This window comes from Sander vitreus, chromosome 8 (genome assembly GCF_031162955.1).
Source record: "Sander vitreus isolate 19-12246 chromosome 8, sanVit1, whole genome shotgun sequence".
NCBI lineage: Eukaryota > Metazoa > Chordata > Actinopteri > Perciformes > Percidae > Sander > Sander vitreus.
The window spans coordinates 18,531,104-18,550,244 of NC_135862.1; the positions used below are offsets into that span (position 1 = coordinate 18,531,104).

Consider the following 19,141-nt stretch of genomic DNA (forward strand, 5'->3'; position numbering starts at 1 on the left):
TAAGAAAAAGGGCCAAGAAACATGGTCAATGGACTACTGAAGACTGGAAGAAGGTGCTGTGGACTGATGAATCAAAATTTGAAATCTTCGGTTCATCACGCAGGATTTTTGTATGCCGTCGAGTAGGCGAAAGGATTGCTCCTCAGTGTGTGACATCAACTGTCAAACATGGAGGAGGACGCATGATGGTCTGGGGCTGTTTTGCTGGATCCAGGGTCGGTGATTTGTACAGAGCGAAAGGCACCCTGAACCAAAACGGCTACCACAGCATTTTGCAGCGCCATGCAGTACCCTCTAGTATGCGCCTAGTTGGTCAGGGGTTCATCCTACAGCAAGATAATGACCCAAATCATAAGTCCAAGCTATGCCAGAACTACCTTAGCAAAAAAGAACAAGATGGTAAGCTTAAAAACATGGAGTGGCCAGCACACTCACCAGACCTAAACCCCATTGAGCTGGTTTGGGATGAACTGGACAGAAAAGTGAAAGCAAAGCAACCTACAAGTGCCACACATTTATGGGAACTTCTGCAACAGAGTTGGGAAGAACTTTCTGAAGAATATTTGATTTCCATTGTAGAACGAATGCCACAAGTGTGTTCACCTGTTATATCTGCCAAAGGGGGCTACTTTGATGAGTCAAAAATGTAGAATACATTTTGGTTTATAAATTGATTCCATGATTTCTTTTTTAACTTAAATTGTTCATTTGTTCTATTCTTTCATTTCAGAGTACAATAAGACATTGAACTGCATGAATTTCAATAAAACCTGGAAAAATTGGGGTGTTCTAAAACTTTTGACCGTTAGTGTCAATGAATGTCTGTTACATTCAAGCCATTACCAAATGAGCTGATACAAAGCTAATTAAGAAATTCAGCTCCACGCAACTCTCTCTGTATTTCTCAATATGGCTATGTTCAGAAACTGGTGTCATCCTGCGACTTTAGCACGCAGAAAATCGACTGAAGATAATTACCTCTTCTAAAGAGTCCATCATGTTTTTTTTTTTTAAATCCTACGTCTTCCTTGGCTACTAGCAACTGTGTGGAGGAGGGGAGGGGTGGGGTCAAAGAGTATAGAACTCTTTGGTGGGGGTGGTGCGCGATCACGAAAGGCTTGTATCATGTGAATGCATTGTAAGTTGTGTTGTCATTACTTAGATTTCCTCATGGGGGAGACAGAAACTACACACTACAGCTTTAAACATGCAAAGAAACATAAATAACAAATGTTAGGCTACTTACAAATACTAAAGAAATACTTCATTCATATATAAAAACTGTTTTTTCTTAATAACAGCATGATTTTTAGAAAAAGATTCAATATATTTGTCTCATTGAACGGAAAAGTAATTATACATATATGACATTGTTACTTTTCAATATATGGTGTGAGAAATATCACCTAAGAAAGCGAGTTATTAGCCAGTCTGTTATCACTCCACCACTGCCCAGCTGCTATCAGTCCTCACCTGGGTCTCGCTCATGGTGCAACAATCAATATAGATAAACATGAACACTAAATCAACCATACAAAACTAAAACCCAAATAACATAAATGCACACCCAAAACATTAACAGAACATTATTAAAACACAATTTAACTAGGACAGAAACCATTCAGAACACATTTTCTCCCATGAGCCTTTGCATCACCTGAGCGCAGAACAGTTCAAATGACCCCGCCCTTCCCATACAGAAAATTAACATCCTTAGTTATCTCTGCTTAATATGATCTGTGCACTGCATACTTAAGCTGAATATTACAAACAACTAATGTGATTTAGTAATGAATATGATTTTTAACAAAACATGAAAGAATATTTAGTGACCATTTTGTGAAGTTTAATTACAACTAAATCTGGGTTTACAGTGTATGCTAAGACGATTGTTGCTGTTGGAAGCTACACTTTGTGACAATCCCCACCATGCTATAGCTTCCTTTTGTAGTATTTGCAAGAGCCAATGTCTGATTGCCCTGTAGTAAGGGTGTGTTAGAGATGAGTTGTTTTTTCTATAACAGTGAGCTGTCCCACAGAGTGTGAAGTCATACGCAGGGAATCTCTCCACTCATACTGTGGTCTTTGTTGTCCAGATTCAACAAGTCATACGCAAAGCACCCACAGCTATGTACAGTATAGACCTCAGGAATGTGAGCCTGTAATTATCATGTAACACAAATTGACACACACAGATGCAAACACACAAATGGCCAACATTTTCTATTGGCAATGCTGTGGTTTTGCATTCAACATCCTCTATTCATGTAATCTTGAGTGGAATTAATGGTTTCATGGCAGTGTTTGAAAAAAATTTGCACAAAAATGTGCATCATGAATATGATTATGTGTGGAATTCATGTGTCTGAGCCTTGGCTCCAGGAACTACCACAACTACTGGAGTGATTGCTGTAATAATTTGTATCTCACTCGTACTGACTCTGATATTTTGACCACCAAGTTGACATTTTTGGTTTTTAGTGAAATGTGGAAATTGGATAGAATGCTGTGAAATTAGGGGCAGATATCGATATCGAAAAGAACTTTGGCAACCCCTTAACTTTTCATCTAGTACCATCATCAGGTCACATTTTTAATGTGTCCAATACTTTGGTTTATGAGCAAAGACCTGCAAAACTAATGACATTCCCATCAGCCTCAGCTGTTCTTTGTGTTTAGTACCAAATAGCAAATGTTAGCATGCTGATGTTAGGATTTAGCTCAAAGCATCATAGCACCTCCTAAGTACATCATCACAGAGCAGCTAGCATGGCTGCAGACTCTTGTTTGTTCTTTATATTTATATATATATATAAAATCAATAAGCAAATTTGTATCTGCAGTCCCTGGACAGAATGATGGTAAGAATAAAAAAATAAAAAAGCAGACAATCAACAATCACCAAAGCTGAATTACCAACTGGGTAGAGCTGGCAACTGCCCCAGGGCCCCAGGGTCCCAAATGTCATTTATTTGTATTTACCGTACATGGTGCATAGTCCTAAATGAAATTGTGAGCAAACCAGGGACAGATATTACTTGTTGTTTACTGGGTCTCGAGGGAAATATAACGTTGTCTGCAGTGTGCTTTTAATAGGACTTTGGAGGTTATGGATTACATGCACAGAGAGCAGGAGGAACAGTGGGCCCCATAGTGGGTTAATCAAGAGTAGAATACAGGTTTAAAGAAAAGAGACCTAAACGCAGACACATACAGACCAATAGCAGACATCAGGCATGCAGACTTTAAATAGAATAGACTACAAAGAGAGAAATTAAAACATTGTTCTTCCAATAATCAAATGTTCAACACAGCAAAAGTACCATATGTTGTTAAATCTCTCAAATCAGTTCTAATGATTATAATGTTCAAATGCTTGTCTAGTGGCAGTGGTCAAATATCACAAGGCCGACTAACATAATTTGCTTTTGGATGCACCCGAGGGATCAACAGGCCATATAATTACTCTCTGGTGACAGTGTATCATTGTCACTGTCAGCTGGACGTGTAATGGACGCTCAAAGCTATAAAAGACAGTGATTCACCATACTCCATTGGGCTGCCAGCATTTAACTCCAAGCATCACTGTGGCACTCTATCGTTGCCTAGCAACTAAAGGAAATTGGAGGTGCCTTTGAATTGGGGCATTTTATATGTGATTTATATGAAGACCTTGATGATGAATGTTGAATAAATCTGGAATTTTTCACCAGCTGTTTCCATGTATTCGTCATTGGAGTTTTTAATTCTGGTCACAGACGCCGCAGCGTCACAGCTGCAGATCTTGTGCCTGCTGAGGTATGAGACTGTGGCTTTTTGCTAGATGCAGGGTACATTTTTATGTTATAGTGCAAAAGCAGAGAAAAAGAACATGGCTTGTTTTCATGACACCATAGCCAGGAAATGGGAAGGGCCCAGTGCCGCAGAGGGGTCTAAATCAGTGCGGAGGTTGCCAGAGAGGTCAGAACTTTCACAGAATATGAGATCATGCACTCAGAGTGACTGAAACACACAAACAACACACATGTGTATTTATTAACACACTCATGCAACTAAAATTCCCCAAATTTAAACCAGCCATGCTTAAAGCTAATTCATCCACACACTCCTCACTCTCTTCTTTGTCTTCCGAGGAGTGAAACAAAATGTGTCCCTCTCACTCCCCCTCAGCAGAAGAGAGTAGGAGTGAAGCTGCGGCTGTCCTTTTGGTGGCCTCCTCCATGCAGGTCCCATCCCCTACGGTCACCATGCCAACCTGTGTGAGGAAGAGGCTTAGCTGCGAAGCCCAAAGAGACTTGATGAGGTCCTGGGATAATTAGCAGCTCATTATGGAGCCCAGTGAATAGGCCGACAAGCTCTAGGAGCCGCAAGAGAAAGCGCAGTGAAAAACACACAGGACCGGAGCACACATCAAAGGGAAGCGCTCACTTTTCAGATCACATAATACAGAATACAAATATAGCTCATATTCCCCATTTTTAAACCTGCGTGTGTGTGTGTGTGTGTGTGTGTGTGTGTGTGTGTGTGTGTGTGTGTGTGTGTGTGTGGGTGGCTGTGTCCATGTGTGTGTTAGTCAGGATCTCTGCATCACACCAGTATTTCTTCTTCCCCAGAGGCCTTTAGTTGCTCCACAAAGGCACGAAACACAGCCCGTCCACCTACACAAACACACACACACACACACACACACACACACACACACACACACACACACACACACACACTGTGTAAGTGCCACAGATCCCCAGTTAAGCTATCTGTCTATCTTCCCCATTCCTATTCCTCTTTTAAGGCATGCAGGCACAGTCACGCAGACTAAACCGTGCACACAGCTGTGCCAGGTGACCCATATTGCAGTGCCACTGAGTTTAACCGCATACAGGCTTAATTTTGTCTAGATATGTGTGTTTGTGTGTCCCTATTGCTCCCTGGCAGTGATATGCAGCAGTACTGTTGATGCTGTTGTATTGTTGAATATGTGTGACATGTTATCTGTTGTTTGACGGTGATATTTCACATGGTGTGTCATTATTTATATTGTTGGAGTTGTGCTGTTGCATGTTGTACCAGCTTGGCTGAAGGATCATTAAAGTGACTGTAATTGAATGAATCCATCTCTCTCTAACCATCCGCATCCTGGGTACCAAAATCCACCCTGATGGGAACCACACCAGTCACAGTTACAGTCTACAGAAAGCATTCCTGTTCACAGCATGGAGTACAATATGACCTAGATTTAATGTTCATGGAAATATACAGAAATATGCTGTAATGGAGCCCTGCACTTTAGAACATTGTAGAGATCTGTAGAGAAACTGTAGTTTCAATGTTAATTTGTTTCAACAACAGAGGGCGCTACTCTTCCACACTACTTGTGATATTATGCCACAGAAAAGTGTTGTCTCTATGGAGTATATATGTTACAGTAGTCTTACTGTAATGTTTGTGTGAAGGGGTGGCATTGGTTTTGACAGAATGTAGAACATAAAACCCATGAAGGCTGTTTAAGATGCTGCAGCCTTCCAATATGTGTTTCTGGTCTCCGTTGTGTCAACAGCGCAGCACCTACACCCTCTAGTGGTGGTGAAGGAGAGATTATTTAGTAGTAAGAGAACAGCAAATATGTGTGGTATTCATATGTAATAGAGTGTAACTTATTAGAAACTGTATGCATATTAAGCTTTGTCTAAGGGTTTATTATTATGGTGCAAATGTCCAAAAGGAAAATTAAGAAATCTGTAGTTTTATAAATAAAGAATGTAATTAATATCTTCTGTGAATGTAGACCTTTTCAGGAAGTTTCAGTGAATTAACAACCTTTCATCTGATTTTCTGACTGTTGTCTACACTACTGAGACTTCACAATACTGGAATGTGTGAGTAAAAAATGACAAATTACCAAACAACTCCAATTCCAAACATCAGCCACAAGTTGATTAAAAAGCCTTGTTTAATTTAACAGAAAGTGTCAGCTGAAGGCACGTAATGCATGAAAATACAACTGATTGATCACATAGTGCACCAGAGATGAATGAGAATGTAAACCAGATGTGTAGTTCTGCATGTAAAACTTCCTCAAATATGTCAAAACAAAACAAATATGATACAGTCAGTAGAGCAACAGAAAGACGACAACAAACATTAACACAAACATATTATTATGGCAGACAAACGTCCATAGCTTCTTGTGAGATCATCAAAGGAAATTTTGTAAGACAAAAATTATATAACACATTAATCAGTCAAAAGAATTGGCTCATAGATAATCACTTAGAGCCGGTAACATGCTCCTCTGTCATCAGGGGAGTACTGAAGGTGGTTTGTTGCTTCTTTAATAAAGGGAATTGCATTTTTCCTTGGAAAAATTGTTTCACAGTATAACCCATCGCCTCTTAATCACATTATTAGTAAAAGACAAACATCATACGCAAGTGACATGCTTTGTTTTTGTGTTGTTTGGGCGTGTGCGCATGTGTGTCTGCACTGGAGAGCTGGTGTTTACCATGCTACCAGCACTGTAATGCAGTGGGATTGATTTTTGGCCCTTGAGAGAGGAGACAGCTGGTCTTTTCAGAGCCCACCAGTGGCTTCAGTGGTTATGGATCTCTAATGCCAACATAGATAACACTTACTCAATCCCCTCCCCCCACAGCACCAGCACCCTGTCACTGTAAAACATTGATGTGAAACGTTCACTCCTGAAAGAAACATTTAAAAAACAGTGCTCGTAGAAATCAAATATATTGCACTTTAAACATCAGCAACAGTAAACAGAAAACCTTTAAAAGCCACACTGACCACAGAGGGCAGACAAGGCAATAAGGAATAAAGAAAAGAAAAAAACATAAAAAAGAAAGAGGATGTCTATTGCCTCTGTGTTTTAGTCTGTAGATTCTTCATTTAAAGTAATAGTTCCAACATTTTAAGAAAATATGCTTAGTATCTTTTTTGCCAAGTTAGTTTAGAAGATGGATACCACTCTCATGTCTGTATGCTAAATATAAAGCTGCAACCAGTAGCCAGTTAGGTTAGCTTAGCATAAAGACTCAAAACGGGGGAAACAGCTAGCTTGCAAACCAAAATCCAAAGTGTAAAAACAATACCTTGAGGGTTATGTGGCTGACTATTACTTGTCATTTTTACACTTTGGTTTTTGTGAAGATAAACAAACAAGATGTTTAGATGACTGTTAACTAGTGAGCTTTAGAGTTGCTGATAGGTGGATTTTGTTATCTTTGGACAGAGCCATGCTAGCTGTTTCCCCCTGTTTTCAGTGTTCATGCTAAGCTTAGCTAACTGGCTGCTGGCAGTAGCTTCATACTTACTGTACAAATATGAATAGTATCAATCTTTTCATCTAACTTTCGTAGAAAACAAATGAGTGTATATCCCAAAATGTCCAACTAATCCTCTTAGGGTGACGTTAGCATTTCATAACTGTGGCCAACAAGATATCAAGCTTGAGGTTTTGTTTGTGTGTGCATGCTTTTTCTTTTTTTAGTTGGAGAGATGTTAACGTCAAGCTGAAGCAAAATGAGACAGAATAATCAAGAATAAGTTTCATGAGCACTTCTCTCCACCCTTCTTGATCCTTGAATTGACTATTTATGTCTTGTGATGATTTCATAGCAATCCTTAGAGAAGTAACAAATGTACTGTTATATAAATATTATTTTAAAGGTTAAATGAAAATTGTTAGCAACACACATTCAAGTTCTAAACAAGAAAGAAATCACAAAAATTTAATTTCAGTTTGACTGAAAAACCATGACCTCTGTAAATGCATGGCGATCTTGTGTGTGTGACGATTGTACAACCAATCCTTAGACAGTCCTAACCTGACAACAGACAGTATCCATGTTTCTGCAGTATTATTTTCACTATCAGGCAGGTACCAGCAACCTGTCTATGGCATACTGTAAACGGTCCCAGTTCTTCCAGAATATGGTCAAAAAACAAACTCCCAGGAAGGTAGCTACCACTTGGTGCCGGCTCCTCATCAGTGGAGCAGCAAACTTGGCAGCAGTGGAGACACACACCAGGATGACGGTGATGATGGCCAGCATGATGTTGATGCTCTTTCCCAGCAGGACCCGGGCATCACAGCTCTCAAGCTGGACCGTCTGCTGCTGCTGCTGCTGGAGCTCCAGCTTGGACACTCGCGTCTGACACGACTCCAGAGCCTCCTAAGAAAGATGGAGAGAGACTTTGAGGGCCTGAATGTTTCCCAAATGGCTAAAGGGCATTTTGCTGACCTTTTAATCCTCAATTAATCAAATTACCCTTGAAGACTCATCAGCAGAGGGACAAGAGGACAGAGAGGACAAATGTCAAATGACAAAACAGACTTTTTTAGAGTGCAACTAATACATTCATCTCTACATGGTAATAGCCTCATCACTATGACTAATGACAATAGCCTTATCAACGGATGTCAGACAAGCATCAGCACTTCATGTGCTGAAATTTTACTTTAATCTAAAATAATACATTTGAATTTACTGACTCCTATCTGACCTGCCTGCTGATACCCATCCCTAATGACACACAGATAACACCACATGGTCTGCAGTGTCCATTTCTGTCAAGCATCACTACATAATAGATACACTATGGCGTACCTGTATGTCACTGGCCCTTTCATGAGCCTGGTAGGCCACCCTCTCCTCGATGCTGGCCAGTTCCTGCTTTAGATTAGTCATCTCGTTTTGGTGAAGTTCTGTCAGGTCGTTTAGTTGGTCTTCCAAACGCTCGTACCTGGTAAAAGATGCAGAAATATTTGTTAAAAATGATCTTTTATAGGCAGGTTTGAATGTACTGTATACTCCTGTCCTGCTGATGTTAATGTGATGAATCTACTATTTAGTAAATACTTGTCTCCAAATTCCATTAGGTGCTATGGTTGTTTACATTTTGTGTTTTTACTATTCTTTACTGTTCTGAACCTGAGAACAGAGATAGCATTAGACATTAGGCCTGGTGCTGGTGCTACCTGGTGCTTGAAGGAAAATTAAATATTAAGTAATATAAACATACCTGTATCTCTCTTCCTGCAGTGTTTGGCTGATGATGCCATACTCTTTCTTGAACTGAGCCTTTACTTCCTCTATATCCTCCTCCAGCTGGCTCTGGGCATCTTTGATCTCCCTCACCTCCTCCAGGCACAGAGCCAGTTTGCTCTGGCTGTCTCCCTTGGCCTGTTGGTCCTGGCCCTGCGCCTGCACCGCCGACAATCCCCCCGCTGGCTGCCCGTTACTGTCTGCTGAAATGGAGGCGCTCCCCGAGGAGCTCTCATCATCACTGGGATACTTGGGCTTGCCCACCATGGAGGTGCTGCTACTCAGCCCCTTTCCTGCACTGTCAGTGGGGAGCGGTGAGGAAGCATCCAGAGTGGTCTTGAGGTGGGCGATGTTGTCAGCACTGCCAAACTTGTTCCTGATAAGGTTGGCGAACTCTCTGGGCTTGCTGAAGAAGAAAGGAGGGGAGAGGGAAACACCTGGGCCGATGGTCTTGATCTTGTCCATGGTCGGGTGTCGGCCACTGCCAGTCATATCCCTCAGCAGCTCTCTGGGAGACTCCCTGGGTAAGGTAATGTGTTTGACAGTAGATGGTTGAGGGGATGGGATGTGGTGGGTTTCACTGTCTTTCATCTTTCGATGGTACTGCTCTAGCTTCTTTTGCATCTTGGCAATGTTTTGAGCTGACTTCTGGTTCTTCTTTTCAAACACCTGCTTGATGCGCCCTACTTGCAGCTTGTCGGCACTGTTCACCAGCTTCAGGTACTCGGCTACGTTCTCGTCCTGGGCCGTCTGCTCAATCTTCAGCTGCTCCGTGACTTTTAGTATCTTCTGCTGGAGGTTGTCCAAGCAAGAACGACTACGCTGGACCTCGCACCCCACAGCAGGACCAGGACCTCCATCGCTCAGATCCAGGTCCAGATTGTTCTCTGAGGAACCCCGACGCATCGACCCAAGGATGCTCAGGAAACTGCCCTCAGTACTCCGGTCCTATGAGGAGAAACAAAGATCAGATACAGATACTGTATTAGATATGGAGAATTTTCAGGGATGATCTTTTACTATGGAAATGTGTCTAAATAGCAAAACAAGTCATCTGGAAAAGGTAAACAACTTCATTTCCAATCGTATGCATTACAAATGAAAACTGCATTCAGTTTTAAATTGGACCATATTTTCCAGTTTTGACAATTATTCCTCTTGGTTATGATACAGTATTTTATCTCACAGAATCACAAGAAGCTGGTGAGTAAAATGTTGGGAATGGTGACCAAAAAAACAACAACTAAGAGCCGGGTAATAAAACATTTTATTTAAGGTTTGTTTTTTGGGACATTTCTGAATTTGCTCTTCATATACAGTCATTCTGCATAGCGAGTCCTCTACTCTACTCAGCTTTCCTGCTATTGTCACAGTGGGACCATCTGGGTGTGTATGTAATGCTATTATTCGGCACATCTGTTATGTTTTAGGAGCGAGAATTTAATCCTGTTTTTTTACAGTATAGCACACAGATTACACAGATGACAAAATTCAGATAACAGTTAATGTGTACTATTAATGTGTGTGAAAGAAGTGGAGCATGTATATCTAATGTAGGTCAGTGATAATGTTACACAAGGCCACAAGGCTTAGGAAATCCCTTTTCCAGACACTGTTTTACAGTAAATCACCATGTTCCTGATAAAAGCTGAACATTACAGTCGGTTTCTGTCGATGTGTTAATAGTTCACTGTCGAGCATAGATGTCTGCTGTAGACTTGAGGAAGTGAAACAGAATAAATATGGCTTAGGTAAGCAAATTTAACTATGTCAGGAAACCTTAGTACCTTACATAAAGAGGAAACTGAGGAAATCTGTGAAGACAGAATTTATTTATTCATTTTTAGAACAATAGTTTCACTGTGTAGTGACACTGTGAGTGTAAATGACACTGCAATTAATCTTGCAAGTTGATGACAGTCCTACACCAGTGTAATGACAGGAGATGTAAGCTGATCAAGCCTAACACAAAATGTTGTACAACAAAGCACTATGGGCTGTACAAAGCTGCACTAATCCTAAACAAATGTAACACAGCTAGTTTTAAGCAAATAAACAGATCACAGCAAACTCAGGCAGACTTAGGGCTGAATCCTGCTTAGCATTCCCACATCACCATGTAATGGTTACATATCGCATAAGTGCTAAGTACCTTTACAATTTACCTATGCACACCACACACGCTGACACTCCTCGACTCATGACTGTCTGGTGAAACAGGGTTTACCAACAATAGGGTGATTAAGTATGACTCGACGTACACACTGAATAACAGATAATAATAAAACAAAAACACATTGTCACTCAAGAGGACTATTCCTCTTTCAAACCTGTTGAGCTCAAGTCATCCAATTACACATTCCCATATACATGCTGTTGCAATGCATTGTGACCGTTAACACTCAATCAACTAGTCAAACTTGTTTTTGTGAGGGTGAAACAGTGAGCAAGGATGTGTTGCATTATCTCTGACATCTCCATTTATTACTGGAATGTGGTTTCACTATAATGTGCAACACAGAAACTGCAAAACTAACGTCATCCACGTCAGCCTCAGCTGTACTTTGGAGCCAATGTTAGCATGCTAAAATGATAAACTATGATGGTGAACATGGTAAACAATATACTAGCAGTGCTAGCATGGTAACACGTTGATGTTTAGCAGGTATATTGTTGTATTGCTGTACACTCTAGTCTTGTATGTACATGTATATAAAAGTAAAATGTAGTTTTGTAATTATGGTGCCTATAATTATACTGTACATACATATCACATACTTATTTATGTATAGTGTGTAACCAGAGAATACCATGCTTCTTTCTACAAGCATGCCTGGGGTATTTCAGCCTCTGTCCTCATCCCACTCTTTCCCCCTCTCTGGCATCTGTCCTTCTTGAACACAGGACTCTTTGTCTGCGGAGAAAAAAGCACACTTTGTCATGTCCTACCTCTGCTCTGTCCAGGACTCTGATGAGCGAGCTACTGCATATGTATTGACTGGCCTGACGTATAGCCTGAGGAGCCCGGCGCCCAATCACAATCCTGCTCCTTCCAGAGTGCATGCAATATCTCTTGACAAAACAATCGGGTTCACACAAAAGCTATCCTTTTGTCAAACCTGTTTGTCATACAGGAGCCTAATATCCTCCTTCTTCAAGAGGAAGTGTAATGCAGGCTTGTGTGTGGGTTTCTCATATTACCCAGTCTTGCTTCGTTTTCAAACAACAAACACAAAGAGCTGCCTGTTCGACCAGACAGCTTACTGGAACTAAGCTAGCTCCTCAGGCACTCTCCCCAGCCTCAACTTTGAAATGTTCAATATTCTCTTTTGTAGCATTAGTCGCCAAACACAGAACACAGTGGTGTACGTGTATTGCTTCAAGGTGCCATTAATGGATCACTGCTGAGGCCTGCAGTGGAAGGCGTATTGGTGCAACTTCCATATTTACACTCATGCACCTGGAGTAGTAAATGTCAAGCCAAAGTTGTATGACACAGCTGGAATGAGGGGCGTAAGCTTTTTCTTATTAAAACAAGATGGCTTTTGGCACAATAAGTCCTGATTCATAAGAGCAGCGCAGATAACACGAATAACACAACACAGATGTTTTACACACACTCAAACCCAAAAACGAGTACGCCATCAGGCTATTTTTTTGTTAGAAATGTAATAAGCCCATTTCCACCGCCACTACTGCTGCTACTCAAGATTTCTACCCGCGCTGACTTACTGCTGGAGAAATCTGAGGGTCTCTCTGGATGAGTGGCTCTGCTAAATAAATTAGCAGGCTAATTCATTTAGCCTGCTAAATGAAAATGCTAATTCATTTTCATCAGCATGAATTAGACGCATGCTGATGAAAATGTCCTCCCAAATCTACTGAGGAGCTGCCCTACTTTTCACTCCGTTTCTCCCAAACACTTATGCAGGTGTTCTCCAGGGGTGGTTGAGGTAGGGGGTGAAACAGGGCCAGGATTAAAGGGCCTTTGGGGATGGCAGGAGACGACGGGAGGGGTGAAAGCTCAGTAACTAGGGGAAACGCTGTTTGAACAACACGGCAGATGGCAGCGGTAAAGTCTGACAGTTAGGTGGAGAGTCCATAACTGAGAGGTCACAGATTTAACACAGAGTAGAGTTTGATCAAATAGAATTTCATTTATTGGAGCCAGGTGACCTGTATGGGTGTCCTTGAGCAACAGGATGAACTCCTACTTGCGATCACTGACTGAGATTCTTTGGGATTTCAAAGCTGGACTGTGTGAGGCCCATCTGTCTGATCATATGCTTAAAATCTGGTATATCACTATCAATGTGAGAAAATGTGAAATTAACAAGCCAGGCATACGCCCACTGCTGTTTGACTCACCAATTGATATTAGTGTGTCAGTAGAGCAGAAGAAGACAGAAAGAAAGCAGACAGTGGGTGACAAAAGAGAGAGAGAGCTACAGAAACCAAAACCTATAAGAGGATAGGAATAGAACAAAGGGGGGACGCTCCCAAAAACAGCACAGCAGCGCACATCATCCCAATCATCATCATCTCCATCTAACAGGATCTACAGGAGGCCCAGTGTGCCCCCAGGGTGCCTCCCTTACACCTCAGCCCTGTTTGAGCCCCCTGTCCCCCACGCTGCCCTACATAGCACACAGCGTCTGTCCAACACCATGACCCATTTAATATGCTCTGACCTCGCTAGACAGCATAACATAAAGTTCCAACTGCATTAGCCTCAATCTTAACCCAACAAGGGAGAGCTTTGTGTTGTTATGCTTGAGAAATCCGTCCAAATCTTCTAGCTACATTTTGGGGGCAAAGCCGAGGGAGTCGACAGAAACAGATGCTACTTATCTCGCACTGCAGTGTGCTCTTTCTTAGATCAATGATCTAGTTAGCAATTACATTTTTCATGCAAAAAAGACTGTCTGCTCATCTGCCCACTGCAGCACTAGAAGAAACAGGCAAAGCAGCAATTCAGCATTGCTGAACTTGAGTGAGGTGAAGGCACACAAATTATTCAGAACTGGGTGGGTATGTAGTGTAGTGGGTGAACTGAGCAGTATTAGTGAAATAAATATTGTTTCAGATAAGTAGGACATACAGAAACTGAGCCTGTTTCTCGTTAAACTCGCTGTACCTCCCTGTTGGGAGGGGTCATTAATAAAATGCAAACAGGACATCACAATCCCAGCTGTAATTTGGTGAAACCATCAGTTCACAGTGTAGGTTCAGGTCATGCAGGCACACAGACACTACTACAAGCACAGGCGTTTGCAGTGATCTGAGGAACTTTGATTCAAAATGATGAGGCTGTGGTGTGTGGTGCATACCCTCGTATGCGTTCCCTATCTCGATGCCTCTGTGCACCCCAAACACATGCACACACAGGGCATTTGAGCTGGCACACTCATTGAGATGGAACAAAACCGTCCCTTCAGCAGAGAACAGAACCACAGAGGGGAAGAAGCCTGCGGTGCTTATTGGTATTCCCTCCAGCTGATCCTCATGGATACAGACACTCTCCCACTCAGAGCTCACACAGGGAAACGGGAAGAAAACCACAGAGGGAGAGAGTGAGAGCGACAGGGAGCAAAACTTGATTGTAGAAATGCTGACCTAACATCTCCTCCTCTCATCTGCATCCTACAGCTGCCTATGTGGCCACACTTTGATCACAAAACCTTTCTTTATTAGAGGCCAAACAGTATACCTCATTAGAATCACAGAAAAAATACTAAACTACTATAACTATAGCAACAGAGATGGAAGTCTAGAGTTTCCTGAATGACTAATCCCCCGGAGGTCAGTGGAGTGAATTGCTTAAGACGTATTCGCTATTATCTCATAAACAAGCTGATTCAAGACTAAATCAATAGCCCATTAACACTCACACCATCTGCTGGCCCCCCTGGACTGGGAAAGTATTGAATGGGATTCAATTAAGATAAATATGCAACTATATTCAATGTACTGATTCAAAGTGAGAGAGTGAATAGAGCCAATGACATAGCAGGGTTGGTGAAGAGTGAAGTAGCCATTAAAAAGCATAGACCTTAAAAAAAAAAAAAGAAGAAAAAAAAAGTTGCCTGGAAATGATTCATAACATACAGAACATAGCATAATAAAAGTTTGTTAATTATACTGATGTGATGGCTAATGTGTTGTGCCTTTTGTGGGGTGATATGTTAGAGAACCAATACAGGTAAAGCATAAGGTTCATGTGAGGACAGACATGTCACTGAGAAATGGCACGCACATCTCTACAGAGCCACTACCCTGTGAGGGTAAAGACTCAAACTTAAACTGAGGTGTTGCATCATCTTTAGCCTCTAACCCACTATATCTGCTGCACAATGGCTTTTTGAGGAGCAAAACTGGAATGTTATTTGCTGCCAACAACAGGAGGAAAAGAATAATTACACAGTAATAAACCAGCCAAACAGTCAGATATGTTGTTCCATTACATTGTGTTGACAGTTATACCACAACCGTCTAATTGTTTACTTGAGAAGCAGGCTCAAATTGTTTGTGTGTGAATCTTTCAAGCTCTATTCCAGGGGAAATGTTATTGATTTCATTCATTTATGGTTACATTTTAATCTAAAGTATCTGCAATTGCTCACATGGCAGCAGGGGATTTTTAATAAAAAGCTAAACAGGCCGAAGAAAAGCTGCCAGAGCTCCCTTTCACATGCGTGATCCCTTTGAAGCCTACAGGTTTCAAGAGTGGCAGGCCTGGAGGCTCATACATATACTAGGAAGAGAAAAAACCTGCTGCACGATACCTGACTGACTCTCTGATTGCACAAGACTCACACATGACGGTGCGTTCCTCTCCTCTGTGTCACTGACTGAGAGCACCTGGCTTTATAACATACTCAGGTTGAACTGTCACAACACATTAGGGGATTTTTATGAGCCTCATACATTAAAATTGTCATATGGTTGGATGTTTTTCCCCAGTTAGTACATGTTGAAGGTGTTTTGGTGGTTGTTCTTTCTTATCTGAGTAAATGGTTTAAGAATAGAGGGAGTTGTATGTTGTAAAAAATATTTAAGGCACAAAGGCAACTTTGTGATTTTGGCTACATAAAAAAATTGACTAACTTGACCACATTTCTGTGTAAAGACATAAAATAAGATGCCATCTGACAGTAAACAGGACATTTCAATCCCCTCTTTACTACACGCTTTGAATTAATGTTGACAAAACATTAGCACTCATTACAGATTTTGCATACAATTATTATAGTGTGTTAAGTGTATGATATTGTAAGAATATGTGTGGTAAATAAAGATTATCTGTTCACTATGATAAAATAAATTATAAATAAATTAAAAAGAAAAGTTAAATGTTAAATGTGTGTTAGAATATCCTTCTACATGACAGAGTAAATGTCAGGATATACAAAATAGTTAACACGAGCCACCACTACACATCAAATAAGGTGATGTCAGGTTTAATTTTTTTTTCTCTTCAAAAACTAGGTCAGTGAGTTGTCACATAAAACAGAAACACCTGTTAGAGTGATGGACTCTAACAGGTGTAACAATAATAATTTCCCCCTGGGATTATTAAAGTATTTCTGATTCTGATTGGAGTGAAAAACAACTGCAATAAATACCTTACTTAAGACTTTCAGTTCCTCTTGTATTGGAAGGACAACTGTTAAAAACACCTGCAATGTAATGCAATACAGCATTCCCACAAACTACAGCATAAAGGAATCACCATGTGGATGAATAAACATCCATCAAAATCACCAGTTTCAAATCTAAACACAGGTATTCATTACAGGACTGGGTTACTGTACTTAGTCTTGAGAACTGCTCATACAAACAACACACCCACTGGAGCATAGACTGTACATAAAGAGCTCCTGAGCAATACACCTGCCATGACAAACAGCAATAGACTTATTATGATGTTTAAATATAAAAATATGGAATTACGATACTATTCTAACTCATTGTAGGCCTACCCCAAAATAACTTATAAAAGCCCCCAAAGCACTTACAAAATATGCAACTCAACAATATAGTAGGCTACTTACTGTGTAATTATACTTCAGAGGAAAACATTACTAAATTTACCTGAAAGAGAAAGGTTACTGGTTACGTTGCAGGTTCAGATTTTACTTACAAAATGTAACAATTGAAATAGGATGCATTACATTAAACTATATCCAGTATTAAATTAGAATTGAGCAGGTCGGATGAACGGTTCTAGAAATATGCGAATGACCCTACAGATTCCTTGCTTTAGTAAGATGTTACAGACCAAACTATATCGAATAATCGATCAAATTATCGCCAGATTAAAAACTGAAAATAATCTTAGTTTTTAGTGCTAGTTTCGATGTAAGGCAGCACCGTTTTGTTCCGTTTGGATATCGTCAAATATGTGGACATTATCGATCTATCCATAGGTCCGCCCAGGATTTTGTACTCGGAAGTTTACAGTGATACTTCAAGACATCTTGTACCCCTAATACAACTCCAAATTATAAATGATCTTTTTCTACGTTATTTGCCTGACTGTATCACAGGGTTAAATACTCTTTGTTAGGGGAAATGTGTAGCTTTAAACGGCGCAGCTGTTGGTTTCACATGACGTAGAGATCAACAGACAACAATGTATCGCTGGTACAGTAAGGGACCTGCCGTTTATGACACAACAATGCTGCACTCGTCACACATGATAGGCTACTCACCATCCGGCTGCTGAGGTATTTCTCCTCTTCAGATAAACTTCGCACAGACACGTTGGCACTGGGCATAATAATCCCGTGTTTGTGGTCAATTAGGAGCTGGTGGTTCTTCAATTCAAGACCGGGACTAGTTTACAACTCACGTCTAATCTCGCACCCATGTTGAGCCCCGTTTCTCTCCCCTCTCTCTCCCACATACACTCTTGAGTTCGACTGCCCTCTTCAACATACAAAGTGTGAACCCAAACTCCGCCTTTTTCTCTCTGCATGGAGGCTGCGCGAGGAGGGGTTAACTCTTTCAAAACACTTGCCACTCACTGGTAGATAAGGGTAAAAAAACAGCCTCGTAATTAGTTTTTGAGGTATGTTTGTGATCAAAAGCAATTTCTTGAATAAAGACATTCCCACTGTCCATAATGGCTTTAAATGTGGTTTTACTTTATGTCGTCTTATGATGAATGACACTTTAATTTTAAATTAAAAGTGTGTCACATTTTGGGGAGTAAACATAAATTGCATCAAAGCCAAACAGACAAAGTCTGTCACAATACTATATAAAATGCAGGATTTCTTTTTTCTTTTTTTAAATCATGTCCTATTTAAATCAGGACATTTTACACGTTAACTTACAGACTGTAACTCATGAGTTGTGGTATGCCTACTCAAAAATAGTAGGCCTATTTCACTGTTAAAAAAAAACTATAATAGCCTACTATAAGTGGAAATGCCCAAGTAAGGCACAAGTAGGCTAGACCTACATTAAAATTGTACAGTTTCTGAGTAATGTACTTTCCACCACAGTCACTTATACATCACCAATTTCATTTTTATTTCATCTTTAGAATTATTATAGCGATATCTGAATGATTAAATTAAAGTTAACATGAGAGACAAGCAGTCATACCTAAAGCCCCAAGAGGCCATAGGAACAGTCCAACTGGCCCTTTCACACGTAGTCATTCAGCTTGGTCATTCCAAGCTTTCAGTGTGTGTTAATCCACCTAACACAAAAGCCCATGTTGCATCACAAATCGCGTAACCTTTTTTAGAGTTACACACAATAAGTTTTTGTTTTTGTTTGGGCTGTCCTCTTTTGTTTGTTCAGAACATAAAGTGAGTGCACCATACACTGACATGCATTAACCTCTGTGGTTCATAGCGGATGAATCAAGTGATGTAGTAATATGATAGGGATGTGGAGAAACACATTAAAAAGCTACAGGATACACTGGACAATGGACTTCTAAAAACAGCTGCAGACAATATCATCCATGTGGTCATCAAGTTTTAATGGTCCTATCAGTGCCTTTAATTAGCTGCATACATTCACTGGGTAACTACAGCAAAAGAAAGCTTACAGTTGCTGTCCTC

At 40.6% G+C, this 19,141-nt stretch overlaps 1 protein-coding gene across 5 annotated transcripts; it reads right to left on the reverse strand.

Annotated features, from left to right (window-relative positions):
- Positions 1 to 5,932: 5,932 nt before the first annotated feature.
- On the reverse strand, positions 5,933 to 18,011 carry LOC144522317 (transmembrane and coiled-coil domain protein 3-like). 5 transcript variants are annotated; one of them, XM_078257301.1, is made up of 6 exons: positions 17,774 to 18,010; positions 17,114 to 17,153; positions 11,838 to 11,973; positions 9,037 to 10,007; positions 8,622 to 8,757; positions 5,933 to 8,186 (listed from the first exon to the last, which is right to left on the reverse strand). In XM_078257301.1, exons 4-6 carry the CDS (start codon positions 9,963 to 9,965, stop codon positions 7,884 to 7,886), a joined length of 1,368 nt encoding a protein of 455 aa, XP_078113427.1. In that variant the 5' UTR covers positions 9,966 to 10,007; positions 11,838 to 11,973; positions 17,114 to 17,153; positions 17,774 to 18,010; the 3' UTR covers positions 5,933 to 7,883. The 5 variants fall into 5 exon arrangements, with proteins under 5 accessions (XP_078113427.1, XP_078113428.1, XP_078113425.1 ...); XM_078257302.1 differs by lacking the exon at positions 11,838 to 11,973 and having other exon boundaries at positions 17,774 to 18,011; XM_078257299.1 differs by lacking the exon at positions 17,114 to 17,153.
- Between the last annotated feature and the right edge of the window lie 1,130 nt (positions 18,012 to 19,141).